This window comes from Drosophila obscura, unplaced genomic scaffold (assembly GCF_018151105.1).
Source record: "Drosophila obscura isolate BZ-5 IFL unplaced genomic scaffold, ASM1815110v1 contig_150, whole genome shotgun sequence".
Taxonomy (NCBI): domain Eukaryota; kingdom Metazoa; phylum Arthropoda; class Insecta; order Diptera; family Drosophilidae; genus Drosophila; species Drosophila obscura.
Window position 1 is genome coordinate 11,234,070 of NW_024542736.1, and position 15,133 is coordinate 11,249,202.

At 44.6% G+C, this 15,133-nt stretch overlaps 2 protein-coding genes across 2 annotated transcripts in view; one reads left to right on the forward strand and one right to left on the reverse strand.

The window, feature by feature from the left end:
• Positions 1–15,133, forward strand: part of LOC111066504 (octopamine receptor beta-3R) — a 37,250-nt gene that overhangs the window by 12,167 nt on the left and 9,950 nt on the right. Inside the window, 2 exon segments of the mRNA XM_022355189.2 lie at positions 13,467–14,423; positions 14,425–14,516. Coding sequence (XP_022210881.2) covers positions 13,839–14,423; positions 14,425–14,516 — 677 coding nt within the window. The 5' untranslated portion in view covers positions 13,467–13,838.
• On the reverse strand, positions 7,117–9,962 carry LOC111066510 (protein hugin). Its single transcript, XM_022355197.2, has 3 exons — positions 9,726–9,962; positions 7,825–8,119; positions 7,117–7,621 (listed from the first exon to the last, which is right to left on the reverse strand). The coding sequence occupies exons 1-3, from the start codon at positions 9,807–9,809 to the stop codon at positions 7,419–7,421; spliced, it is 582 nt and encodes a 193-aa protein (XP_022210889.2). The 5' UTR covers positions 9,810–9,962; the 3' UTR covers positions 7,117–7,418.

Consider the following 15,133-nt stretch of genomic DNA (forward strand, 5'->3'; position numbering starts at 1 on the left):
ACCGTAAAAAGAGAAGGAAGTCTCAACAAATTCTTTTGGAAATTGACAGAAATTATGTCCCAAAATGATGAGACGAAAATTACGACAAGAAAAATATATGTACATGATTTTTTTATTTTTGCTCCCCCTATAATCAAGAACGCAATAATTTTTTTTTTTATTTTTAACCCTTTAGACCTAAAAGTTTACAAAACAAAACAACAAAACAAAAATATTTATTGCAGCTCAAAGTAATAAATTTTTTCGTAAGAACATACGACTAAGTTTGTTAATAAAGTTTGGAAATTAAATCTGCAGCAGCAGATCCTCTCTGCAATTTTCAAATATTCTTTCAAGACAAGTATTTTGATAGCTCCCAAATTATACCTATTTATGAGTAACGAACTCCTACAGAACTCATTAATTTCTTTGCAATTAGCGGAACTGATAACTATATGTACTAAAAGTTATCCAACAAGAAAAACTTCAAGTTTAATTGGAGCAGACTTCGGTGCTCTTTTGTTTTGGAAAAGACGGATAGTTTTCCTTGAAAAGTTATTCCCAACTTATGGGTAAATGGAAATCGTTAGAGATTTTTTTTAAATACTTGCAGCATCTCATATCAACTTTGTCCTCGATTTAATTAGAGGATGATAGTACTCAATTTCTCTCAACTCAACGAACATTTAGAAGCTTATGAAGCCGTCGTTTTAATAATCATAAAAACATAATCACGCTAATCCTGTTAGCTTTCGTTTGCTTTTTATTTATTCATAATTTCTGCTGCCTTTTTCTCTCACTTTATTTTTTGCTTTGGCCTTATAAATAATTTTACAAAGCGCGAGAAAAAAGAAACGGGGAAAAGGAAACATCAGAGACAGTTCATTTAACTTTGAATTGCTTGGTAATTGTGCTCAAATGTTTCGTAAATTTGCTCATTAAGTTCAGCAGAAAAGTGTGAGCGTACGGAACTACAGTGCAATTATCCAGGCATTTTAAAGTTAAGACTTTAAGCGCTTCGGCCAGCATAGCATGTCCCATGTCGGTCCTGCGGCGTTCGCATCTCAGCTGTCAATATGCAACCGAAAGTGGCCAACCGTAGTGGTCATAACGCTTACCCCACACTTCCAGCCACACACAGATACAGCACACCCACGCATAGCCAGAGACCGAGGGCGTGCGAGTGAGTGTACACAGTGAGCTATCGACTCGCACAAGAGCAATTAAAAGTCACAAAATGGCCCCACCAGCGTGGCAGCGACCGCTTCCAATGTTCATTTGCATATGGCCAGCGTCATAATTACATCATAAGTGGCATGCCTCGCCGACGCGTCGGCAGTGCGAGCGTGGGGCAAAATAGGATGAAAACAACAACAACAAAAAACACAATACCAAAACCAGCACGAAATCAACTAAAAAGTTAATTAGCAACCGAAAGCAATTGAGCCGGCAACCTGCAGTTGTCAGTGCGTTTATTAGTTTCGGCTAATTATATTCTCTAATTATTTTTAGCTTTGGCATGCAGTAAAATTGCGCATACGCCCAGCTGGAAATGGTTAAAAAATGACCTTTGGTTTATGCCCCTGTAATGGAAAGCTAATTGCAAATGTCCGTTAGCCAGGTTTGATTGCTGGGGGAGAGCCCATTCATCAAAAATTCCTCCTGTTAATCGACCCTCAATGGAGAAGGTCAATGCCACACACAACACCCACAAAAACATTGTCACGCGATCCGTCGAAAGGCTTCCTCACTGCGCTTTCCGTATTAATTATTTATTCACGGATTGTTCATCATTGGCAACGATTGAAATTGACATTTGCAAAGCAGTCACTTATCCCTTCAATTGCTGGACAACTATATAATTAGTGACTGCATTTGAGCCACAATAGAGTGGTTCATGAATCTGCGCCATGAAATTAAACGAAATTCGCTGCCAACTGGGGATTTCAAGTATTTATTCCTTTAATTCATTAGTCAAGCTTTGGGGCAAACACGGCAACTCGGCCAATTCCCGCATTGCGTGCTCGTTCATTCATTTTTGTTCGTTACCTTCCGGACCCCGTCCAACGTGTTTGGCATGCAAGGCCTCTCTTGGGCATCCCCACCAAAAACGAATAGGTAGTATGTGTGATACCCGCTAGTTAGAACTAAGAAAAATTCACATATTAAAACCACTAATGTATTTATAGCAGCAGATAATTTTATCTTTGCTGATTTGTCTGTGGATATTCATATGTAATTAAGCATTCACCTCCGTAGCTCAGACCGACTCTCTTTTCGGCCATTCCATATACTTTTGTGCTCTACCATCAATGGGTATCAGGCACACGAAGCGCGATACACGAATTCACGATACAATTAATGGCCATCAGGAGGCTCGACGTCGACGTCGGGCCACATTTGATTTGTATTTATATGTGGCACAAGCGGTGCACGAACGTGATTTCCGCGGCAGAACCGTGCGGGAAAGGAAAATGAAATCGAACAAATATTTATAACCCAATCGCCTGGCCCTCCCGCCCGCCTGCCTTTGTCTGTCAGTCAGTTGGCAGCCGCACGGCAGGAAAAGTCACGCCAGGATGGCAACCGGGTAAACTATAGTAATTGAAAGCGATATCCTTGCGCGGTCTCTCTTCAAGGGCATCGAGGCCTGGTGACGGCGACTGTGGCTGGCCGGCGCCACTGAGATTGGCGGAACGAGCGGATCCCAGTCCGATTATCTGATTGCTGGCGCGGCACTATTCACTGCCAATACCGATGTGGCATGTAATTTGATTATATACAAGCTACTATCCCCATCTAGGACCGCACAATGTTTGTCTAATTGACAGTAATTAAACGAATGCCCAGCCAGGGCCAGTGCCAGTGCCAGAGCCAGTGGCATTGCCGGAGTCAAAGTCAGAGTCAGAGTGGCGGCAAATTTGCCACATCAGCCCGAATGTCATAGCCAAATTGATGAATGATGACCAGGTCGAGTCCGTGGTGAGGGCGATGGCGAGGGCCAGGGCCAGGACAGGGTAAAGCAACAGCTCAGTCATGCGTGCGGGCTTGTATTGTTGGGGCGGGTCCGGGGGTCCTGCCAGGAACATGCAAAGTCATTCGCATATTAAATAAAAATCAACAGAACAAAGTGTTGCACTCTGACACAGCAGCATAGCAGTTCAAACATGGCATGCCGGGAGGATGGCAGGGACTGAGATTTTCAAATGCCAATGTCAGTGGCAGTGGCAGTGCCGTGGCCGTTGCCGTTGCCATTGCCATTGCCATTGGGGCCCTGACGTGTATTGCCAAAAACTCGATTTTCGATTGGTTTTCGTTCGCCTTTGTGCCCGCTGTGACCTCGTGTCGTCGCAAGACCTCTGAATGGCAGCAGCAGAAACATTGTGTTGGCATTCGCCTACATGTGGCTGGGTGTATCTGTGTGCGATAATGCGGCTGCTGCATTTGCAATTTGCTAAATTCATCGGATGCCATGCCATGCCATGCAACGGCAGCAAAAATTACAGCAACAGCCACATGGAAATGCACCCAAAAACTTTCAGCAGGGGCTTCCACAAAACTGTTGAAGGACTCGCCCACCTGTCCGTCACCGGATTTATAGCCAAAGGCTTTTCGGTATTTTCCTCTTTGTCCCCTTTCCTCTTGCCCTCGCTGCAACAGAGCCCGGGGACTGCTTCAAATTTTTGGTTTTTGTTGGCCTTTTTGGACTTTAAGAGTCTTAAAGTAGCAAAAATATTATCCCAAACTCATTTTAATTTTGTTGGAAAATTGTTGGGGGCTTCTTTCAGATTTCCGAAATCCCATAAATTTTTTTTAGTTTTGTTTTCAGATTATTTTTTGGTGCATATACAATAGTACTTTATAAATTGGAATGCGTGGCAGGGTTTCCCCGTGCTCAAAGTTTTAAATTACCTTTCGGATTTTTATGGCTTACATCCGTGTGCTGGTGTACTTTAATGAGTTTCCGAGAATAGAAGTTATCCTAATACAAGTTTCGAGTCGAAAGTAATTGCCTGTCGAGCCTTCCCTTCAATCTCAACCCTAAGAAACCAAATCCCAAGTGAAGTCAGTCAGTCAGTCAAGGTAAATCGTTAATGACATCTTATCAATCACTTCGACAGGTCGAATGACTGCTTCAGGGACTGCTTTCTAATTAATATTTGATGCTGGAGTGGTGATAAAGCCGCAGACGTTATGCAGGTGGACTCGACATCAAAACGGTTCGCCGCAGATGGAGTGCCGGGCACAAGAATAATCTTGCACGCTCTTATGGCTCGCACACAAAGCCAACTTGAAGCCTTTTTCGGCTTGGCTGAAATTTGATTAAGTGAGTGCCAAAGACCGCAAAACGGGTGGAGCGAGGAGGAAGGGCCATGCCATCAATTTAAATCAGTTGGTTAGGCCACAATAAATATGGGTTGCCGAGCTGAGACGTTCGCCGTATTAGCAGACATTTTTAACAATTCACTGTAATGGCCGGGGATCAGTTTTGGCCAAGGTGAACCAGCCAGACAGACAGACAGCCAGCCAGCCAGCCAGTCAGACAGGCAAATGAATGTTTCAGCCGGAATGGCGTCATTTAATCAGGCAAAGTGATTTTTCCACTCTCCACGAACACATACACACGGCCACACGCAGATACTTATGCACAATAAACTTATCATTTCACATCTTTGTGTGTGTGTGTGTGTGTGTGTGTATGTGAGGACAGGATGTAGGAGGAGCAGCAGAAGCAGGCTCACGTAGACAGGAAGCCGACACAGTGCCAGCTGATGTTAAGGTAGTTTAACCTTACGCAGCAACCCAACTGTAAATCTACGCCCGCTGTCATGCAAAGTTCCTGCCGTGCCCCAGAGCCAGTCCCAGTCTCAGTCCCAGTTTCAAACCCGACTCCTAGCGGCCTCGATGTGCGTGTCTGCATCGCGACTTCTCCTATCTACCTGTTCCTCTTCTTTTTTTATTTTTTGCTTTATCTTCCCAGGAGGCGGAGGGAAATTTATTACCATTTTGCAGTTATAATGTTTCAATATCTCTTTGAGGGGAAATGGAGATGGCCTGAGGGCTGGCCTGTGTGGCCATTATCGCAATTTAAGCACGATTCAAGCGGATATATAACCCCCCTGCTTAGGTGCTCCACTGATAGGCCGCTACGTGATGTATAAACCATTGCTGGAGGGAGGAAGCTACGGTTAAAATGGTTAAGTCCCAACATTTTAGGTACCAATTGGGGTCAATAATTGGACTAGGCGTAGGCCGGCGGACAAGAGCCGGAGGAGAGCCCAAAGCATGGCTGGTTAAGCCAACTAATTGGCATGTGCCGGCCTCCTAATGAGTTGCGAAAACTTCAACACCAGCTGCCCAAACAGCAGCGTCAGCCATATTTCCAAATGGCAACAAAATGACTCGTCTATTTCATTTCATTTGATTTTTATTCCTCCAACAATATTGCAAATACGATTTGTTCGACGGCCAGTTTTAGTGATTTTCATTGAGTAAAATGTTGCTGGTATTTCATTTTTCTGTAATTTCCATGTTTGGCCATCCCAAAATAATTTTTAATTATAATTTACAATGTGTTACATGGCATATTAAATATCGGTTGCTTTTCCCACTTCAGAATGAATGATATTACGAGCAATGGGCAGAATCTGTTAAATTCGTATGCGTTGAAATAATTGAATTGCAAAAATTAATTATTGTATGCATTGCTGTTTGAATTTTCATTTAAAGTAGATTCCAAACATGAAATTGGTACAGAAATAGAACAACTCTGATAAATCTAGAAATAATATTCTATTTATAAATCTTCTTTTAAAACTAAATGAGACACTGACTTATTAATTCGCAGCACAAGCGAATATGCCATCAATTTTCCATTCAAGAGCATAGCTGGGTTTTCTTTTAATTTAATTTATAAATTAAAAGATATAAGCTCCGTTTTTTGTACGCATTAAAGAGTATTTTTTGCACAGCGAAAAGTTATGTTAATCAGCAATAAAGATTCAATATCCGTTTATTTTATTACAAGAATGACATTAATATTGTTCTCAAACCCAAAAAAATGCTACCCATATTTAAACAATAAAGTACGAACCATAATATTTATGATACCATAATTAAGCCAGTCACAATAAGAACATACATGTCACACACTTGTCAAGTTCATAATTATACATCAATTAATTTGATTGGCTCAATAACAGTTTCCCAATTAAGCGTAGTGCCATCGAGTGTAGAAAGTGCTTGTAAAAAAGTGGTAGGCCAATAAAAAGTATTTGAATGGAAAATAAAAATTGCAACAGCATAAAATATATGGTTTTATTTTTTTTTTTTAATTTTGTTGCTGGTATTTGTAAAAGTACGAGTATCAATTGTCACGCGGGCACCCACATAAAATGCAATCCGTGGCAAAAATTCGGTGTGGAAAGCATTCGATGCAAGTGGTGCAAAACATTTTATGCTTCATCAGGCCGAAAAAAGCCAAAAGCTTTTGGTTTCCCAGAAGTGGAGGGGAAAGCGTTTATGGGTGCATGGTTCGGTTCGGGAAGAGACTTTATCGGGCCAGCTGCAGCCGTTGCCATGGCCAACTATAGCTATCAGTTATGCAGGATGCTGCCACCGCAGTGGCAGTGGCACTGGCATTGGCAGCGGAAGAGGAAGCGCCCCAGCTGCCTCACTTTTCCAATTTACGCATTCTATCATTGGTTATGAAATTTTCATTAATTTTCCCACATATACTCGAATACTTAATAAAACCAGAAAAACATACGCCAGAGGTCAGCCCCGTTGCGACGGTCTGGCAAATAAAATTGTTCAGTTTATTTAATTGTTTGGTGTTTGTGCAACCACTGGGCGGGGAGGGGGGCTGGGCTCATTTGGGATGCACATGCGACCGAATCGCGGATAAACAACATTTGTTTGGGGGCTGCAATTTATTTAAATTTAATTATTAATTACATAGTTCGTACGAGTATGCATTAGAGTGGCCTGAAAATCCAAACTTGCTGAATTTTAAGTCAGCCCGGTATAGAAAAGTTATATTAGGGGATTCTAAGGCGAGGGCCAAACGTTAAAATATTTCAAACTTTTTTTTTTCCCTCGTCTTAGAATCCCTTAATTAAAATTTTCTATACCGGGCCGTCTTAAAATTAAAAAATGTTTGGATTTTCAGCCCACTCTAGTATGCAAATATTTTATATGTATATTATATGTACATCATTAGTTGTTTCTCTTAGAACATGGCTATGTGTAGTTTCTATTTATTATGCATATGTGTGCTATTGGCGCTGTGTATGCGTCGCGTTGCGTCGAATTCGGCTGGCTATGATGTGGGTTAAGTTAGCTTATGGGGCCGGGCGCGTGGCCTCAACCTTGTCCTGGGTATCGTCCTCGTTTCCTCGTTTCCGTGCTGCTCTGTGTCCTTGTGTCCTTGTCGTGACTCAATCGCCGCCACTGCCGCATACTTGAGCACGTTTGCCCAGGCGCGGCTTGAACGGCACCGATTTCTTCATCATGCGCGACATGAACTGGCCGCCAGCCGCCTCCTCGCTGGCCCCGCCGGCGTCCAGTAGTTGCTGGAAGTCAATGCTACGTCCAAGGCGTGGCGTGCGCACGCGAAAAGCGGGCTCGCCATTGCTTTGCACTGTCAAGGAAAATCGGGAAGGCAAAGCGAAAAACGTTATAGAAAAAATGCCAAAATAATAGAGATGATGGCGTGAACGTGATTGGGGCAACAATTAGAAGAGCTCTCTCTGCCAAAGCTCTCGTGAATCGTGAGCCCACATCCCATCACGCAGCCATCTCCGTTGCGTATACGCAGAGTGTGTCGCACTGGCGGTGACTTACACTGTCGCAGCTTCTGCAACAGCAGGTAGTAGGTCAATGGCGGCATGCTATCCAGGTCGAATTCCTGAGCCTGCGGCGGCAACGGAGCCACGGCCGCAGCCTTTTGCGACAAACTGTTCTCCTCCAGCTCGTCAATGATGTCAGTCAGCTCTTTGTACTCGCCCATGGCCCGCTTATGGCGCGCTTCCGTCATGGCAGCTCGCACCGCCCCAGCGGCTGAGGCGGCTCCTCCTGCCGATGATCCTCTGGCAGGGCCTACGCTGATGTGATTTGCCAAATCCAGTTTGTTTGTGCCCTGCACAAATAAAGTGCCACGCAGCAAAGAACAGAAAGAAAATGCGGCACGCACAGAAGAAAAGAACAGGCAAAATACTTCAGATATTTCCTTCGAGGATATTTGGGCACAGGCGGAGAGAACCTCTCAAACTGTCGACACGTGTTAAGTTATTTTTATGCTGCCTATTTATGCCCCTACGTGCGCTGCACACACACACACACACACACACCCACAGCCATCTAACTCTGTCTCTGTGTGTTGAGTGAAAGTGTGAGTGCAGAAGTGCGTAAGTGTGCGAGTCAAGCACTTTATTGTTTCAATTTACAGCCCGGCAGGCAAGCAGGCAGGCAGGCAGGCAGTGTGTGCCGCTTGATTAGACAACTCAATGTAGATTGAAATGCCAACACCTTAAATCGGCTTGTAAATCGCACTTCACCCATAAACGCTTACTCAATTCGAGTGTGCGTGGGCCTCAAGGCCTGTGGAATTCACAGCAATTTCAGTACAGCACATGTGCTCTTGAAACCCGTAATAATAGAATGGCAGCCCACACTGTTGGATGCATCTAATTCCCGAAGGACATATTCGCAACGCACTTTATCGAGTACCAGGTATCGTATGGTCGGGCACTCGACAAGAGCGCACTTTACTGTTTTGTTTCAATATTAAGTTCATTGGGGAAATTGTGTATTCGATAAAATATTCATGAAATATTTCTGAACGGCGAAATCGACACAATTTATTTATGTAAAATGTTTATGTACAATCCGTGAGCCTCTGACAGCCAAAAAGCAAGAAGGAATACTTTTTGGTGCTCCGAAAATCGCTTAGTACTTGCCTTAAGCAAAATATTTATTACATTCACTGCTTTTTTTGTACAAACAGCATGCACTTTGATGCACCCGTTGCGGAGACAGCCGCTTACACACATTTTTTTTTCCACAAATTTATAGTATAGATAACTGAGCTTACTATCTGCCTATGAGATGCCCTCTCATAACCGAAAGAAATTTTTTGGCTTTGAGGTGAAGTTCTACCTAATAGATGGCATTTGATACACTACCACATTTGATACACTTATGTTTTGAGAGCACCTCCCTCCTGCTCCCATTTTCAATAATATTTTTCTACTTTAGTGACCCATTATAAGTATATGGAATTATTTATAGACTAAAATATTCTGCTAGTACTTCTGCTTATGGTCGTAGAATACTGGGCATTAATTTGGTTATCAATATTCATCAGCAGAATAAATTACGTATACGACGGGGGGTATAACTTTGAATCGATAACTTTCCGTTTCCCAAAAAGATGCCATAACTACCACAAATGCGAATGACAGAAAGGAAATTGAGGTTCGAGTTTCCTCAGAATTCGAAATTTTGAAATGCACAAAGGCATTGGTAATGGCAATGGCAGTGCTGCTGCTGCCATGGCAGTTACGAGGACCTCATAGTTTTAACAAATTTCCGCTCAACCTTGTGCGGTGCAGTGCAGTGTCTCCGGGATAGCGAGAGCGAAGCTTAACCAGCTGGCAAATTATCGCGTAACGCTTGTGTACTTGTGCCCGGGCAAATAAAACTAATTAAGTGGCGCTTGTTCGGTAAGCGCTCAGCACACTCACCTGCAAGGCTTTGGCCTGGCTGGAGACGAGGACGTAACAGGATGCCGCGATAAGCAGCAATGTGCCATAACTTGGTCTACACATAACTGGCAGAGACTTTGGCACACAGACTCAGACTCAAACTCTGGCACAAAACTCAGGGCAGAGACTTGGGTCTGTTTGTCTTTTACGAGCGGCGCCACAAAAGAGGACCCAGGCGAAGGCAGAGCTGGAGATAACAACTCTCTTGGAACGCGTTGCTGGACAACTGATGGCAGTCCCGAGGCGATCAACAGTTTTTATAGCCCTGTGCGCTGGGCCCCATGCGAGCATGATTAGGCCCTTGAATGACAGTCGCTAAATGATTTGTTGTGCCTCGTCCTATCTAATGCCAGCAACAGGCGGTCGAAGAGCACTACTGCCCGCTGGCCAGCGGGGCAAACAAGCGTCTTAATTCCAAACGGAAGTGCCAACAATTTGTCCCCCACAGAGTGGGGCAAATAGAAAGCCCGGAACAGTGCAGCTCAGAACGGTTAACACTGGAATTCCATTGAAATCCTGCTTTATGCAAATCAAAGCGCGTGAGAAAACTGCCACGCCCCAAATAGCCAGAGTATTAATGGCAACACCAACGCCCACGGGCACGTCAAAGCCAATGCCACTTCCAATCGATCAATCTTATTTAAATGTTGACAGTTGTCTTCACATTGTATCCCAGCTTGGGGCTTGTTTGTCGCTGGCTGCTCCACGGCAAACTGTGGGGGGAAAGGCTTGCTTCGCTTCGTGTTGGCCCCACTGCTGGCTTATTTAAATGCCATTTTCTGAGCCGCATTAGGTTCAATTTGTTGGGCAAACAGCTGCGCACCTTGGCTGACAACGACAACCAGCACACTCCTAACAAGAAAAACACGGCCGGAAGGCAAAAGAAAGTTTGTTTGTCGTCGTCCTGCCTGTCAGCAGGCATTTCGAATCAGATTCGAAAACTTTGATTGTCGATTGTCAAATCAATTGGTCAACAAGGGAATATGGGCACATTCTGTACGAGCTGTGGAACGTATAAACCTCTGCATGCCTCACAAGGTTTCAAAAGACGGTGAGATTTTTCATTGTCATGCCATCCGTCAGATGGCTGCAAATCACGAGTATTTTCAATTAACAGAGCGACTTCCCCAGCTCAGACCTCGACAATCCATCAGAGTTGGTTTTCCTTGGAGCTGGAATTGCTGCTACTGTTGCTGCTGCTTTTTGCAATAGTTGCAACACCCCGCATCCTGGAGACTGCAAAGCTGCTGCCCGAGTGTTTATTTTCGCCACTAATTTACACAAACATGACCCAAACCCGAGAACCCGAGACCCCGACCCCAAAGGCTAACCCCAGAGCTGGCATTTATTTATTTAGTAACTCAATGTGGAGCAGCAGCTTTTCCTCCTGCCACTGAGCACTGAAGGATTTATCTATTTGTCCAGGGCTTAAAATATTTCTCTTCAAAAAACAAAAACTACGAACACAACGCTTAGCCGGAATACGGACATCTGGGATACCTCTAAATCAGGTTTTTAAATTCAGTAAAGAAGCCCCACCTAAACTCTATTCAATGAGTCTGAAATGAGCAGATTAAATACACATATATGAAGAGATACTTAGTTTCGATTAAACAGTGGAAACTTGACCTGAAACAGAAACAAAGTCAGTTCATCAAGCTTATTAAGCCTACAATAACGAAGATTTAGTTATGCAGAACAAGAATTTATATATGTACTCCAATACGCTTCCTTATTTAATACATACAATATGTCTACATTTGGTACTGAAATATGTAGTACCGTGTATAATGGAAAATGTACTAAGAATTACAAATAAATTTAACCAGTACGGCCAACAGTTGCTGCTACATCTGTCAAGAGATGATTTACAGTAACAAATTGGACTAATCCCTATTGATAGGTGCACTCAACACACCTTGGGCCTGGCAGATTGCTCCATCTCAATCATTTGCCTATTTCATATACAGATATACGAGTATAAGGGGGGAGGAGAAGCATTCAATAAGTTTGTGGCATTAATGTTTGCTTTAGCGATTTTGCGATTTTGCCGACGGTTCAATTATTTGCTCTGGTGGGCTTATCAGTTTGCTAATGCTCTGGAGCTAAGTCTCCAAGTTAGAGGGCTGCTAATGCCCTTCAGCAGCCATCCAGCACCCGTTGGGGGCTGAGTGTCGTTCGGCCAGGGTCTGGCGAAGGGATTTAATTGAATTAGTCGTGTCCCATAAGCGGCGCTTTGAAGTTTGCACTTTGCAACCCACCCACACACCCCCACATCCGCAAAGGCCGATATCGTTCCATGGCCTGGTCCTTGCGCACTTTCTGTTGACCCACGGAACAGGCTCTGTTGACGTTTGCTCTTAGGCGGATCCCGAGTGCCGGAAGGGCAACGGCTTTATAGAGTTTCCGCCAAGTCCAGCACTGCCAGGGCAGTGCCAGAGAAATAATTAAGCTAAACAGTAAGCCAGAGAGAGCGAGCGGTTGGAGGAGAATCCAGAATGAAGTGGAGAGAAGGACTTTGCCAGTCAGGCGAACAATAAATAATAGCGAATGAAATTTATAAGCCAGCAAAGGGGATGAATGAGGGCCACGACAATGATGTGGTTTTTATCCTCCCCAAAATCCAAGTATTAAAACATTTAGTTGCCAATCTTGGCAATGAATAACTGATAGTCCCTGGCCGGACTCGGCAAACAAGCCAAGCGGACAGGCGAAGGACAATGTAACGAGCAGCGTGGAGATTGAGTCTTAGAATCTCAGCAAGGTTGCCATTGTCTGACTCTATCAATCTTTTAGTTGGTGTGTGTGTGTGTGTGTGTGTGTGTGCCCCAGAACACTTATAAATCCTTAAAAATATTGAAATCAAGACGCTGAAGGACAGCCAGAGCGGAAGCCCCCCCCCTCCATTTGTTACACGAGTTGGATAAAAAACGATTTATGTGACTGCCAGGGACATTTCAACTTCAATTGAATGTACTGACTCAAGCATAAGACTGCGGTCTGCGGTCATCTGTGATGATGTGGTGGCTGTTTTCTAGCCAAATTGAGTCGGGGATAAAGAGCTGTCAGAGCAAGCTTTTGTCTTGCAGGAATATATACATTTAAGGCTTACGCCTAGACTAAGGAGAAGTCTCTTGTAGTGGATTTGTTTGCGAGTTTCCTCTTTACTTAGTGGCACAAAAAACTACACAGCGACAAAACAACTCTGAAGCAGAAATCTGACATAATCCTGCGCTTTAATCCCGCCTTTAAAGCAACAGCTCGTCTATATGCCATTCCTCCCTTCCCCCATTACAAGTGTCAGCACTTGACAGCACTGCAGCTGTCTTTCTCTTGCCCCTGTCCCCCTCCTGTCGCTGGAGATATGCAGATGCGTGGCTTTCCTCTCAAACAGAGTGCATGCCAAGAGCTCACCCTGCGTATACGCAATATATATTTCTGTTATTTTAATGTAGCAGGGCCAGACGGACGGACGGACGGACGGACGGACGGAAGGAGCAACGACAGCTGGATGAAGATGGGGAATTCGCTCCATGTTGAGTTGAACGAATGGCGAAGCATCCATATCAATATGCCATTGAATGGGTTTATGGTCTCCGAATCTTGTATGCACATAAAGATTTCCCCATTGTAGCAGTCCTCATTTTGGGCAATTTTCCACCGTTTTACAGCCTCACACTCCGCGATTATTTCATAAATTATTTATTTATTCATTTGCAGTTTCCCCGGCGACGACTGTTGTGCGCTTGAGCATTGAATCGAGACACTGCGAGCAAACTCAAACAGAGACACGTACCGGAAGAGGTGCCCCCGAGAAGATTGGGCAATGGCGTGCAGGAGCACCGCTGTAACTCTGGGCAAACACTCCGACTCTGACCCGGAACAATGCTGTAGAATGAGGACGAAGTTCGGTCCGTTCGTTTGCATTGCAGATTGCAATTATTCGCGTTTTAAATTACGCGCATAGTTGGGCAAAGATAAACTTGGCAGCACAGCAACGACGACGGGAAATCATTATGAGCATCAGAGCAACGTAAAGGACTTTAATAAGCCACGTTTTAATCAGAGTTCCGAGCGTTAAGTGACCGCGAAATGAGCGACATGTCAAGGACCAAAGTTTCTGATTTCCTCAGCACCATCAGCAGCAGCAGCAGCAACAGCAGCAGCAGCACTGCCATTAGCCAAGCGCCGACGACAATGACATTAGCTGCAACATCATCAGCAGCAGCAGCAACAACAGCAGCAACAGCAGCAACAGCAACAGTGACTGCGACGAGCAGGCCCACTAAATCGATTGCAACATTCGTGGCCGGTAGCGCTGCCTTTAATGCCACAGTCACAACGACAGCCACAGCCTCAAAGAGTAGCAACCTTTTGCTAACAGCCTCCACATCTACAACGACGACAACGACTTTGCCTACAACATCACAATTTGTGGATGCCTCGTTGACATCGCTTTCATTAACAGCCACATCGACAGCTTCAATAACATCCTCGTCCGCTGGAGCTGGAGCTGCAGCTGCCACTGGCACTGGCACAGCAGCCCTGTGGTCCTCCGAGTCCCCGTTTGAGCTGTTCCCAACAGTTGGGACAAACATAACAAACAACATCAGCAGCATCCTCGAACAGGGCGAGGGAGAGCTGGAAGACAGCTGGGTGGATCTATCGGTGCTACTGCTTAAAGGGATTCATCTTCTCGTCAATTATCCTGGCCGCAGTGCTGGGCAATGCATTGGTCATCATCTCCGTGCAGCGCAATCGTAAGCTGAGGTAAGTCCTTACATCCTTTTTGTTTTCCTGATCCGGATCCCGGTACCGGTACCGGTCTCGGTCCCGGTCCCTGTTCACCTTTGACAATTGAATTTAATTGACGGTCATTGCCGCAAGGGCTTCATAACAATGCCGACAAGTAAAAAGCAGGAAAATACTGGGAAAACTCGAGCAACCAGGTGGGAGCGGGGGATGGGCGGATGTGAGGGCGAAGCCTTTGGCCTGCGTAATAAATGTAATTTAAATGAGCGACAAGTGGAATAATAAAGCACAAAACGAAGTTAAATGCGAGACAAAAGCCCATCGCAGCCATGAGAACGTTGCGATGACAGGACGCCCCAGAGTGCAGTGCAAATAAGTGTAGCACACAATTGAGCGCAAGGCTCTCATCCTGCCTCACTGTCCGACCCGCTGTCAACGCCACTGCCAGTGCCAGTGCCACCTCCCTCCCACACACCCCATTATGTTGCACAACGTTTGTGCGTGGCGTGAATAAGCTGCAGGATTTTGATTAAAGATTTTATGATGCCACTAAAAAGTTAAAACACCCGCTAGATTACCCTTTATCACCTCCTTTTTACCATTTGGAAACTTGGAATCCAGGATAATATCTTGTG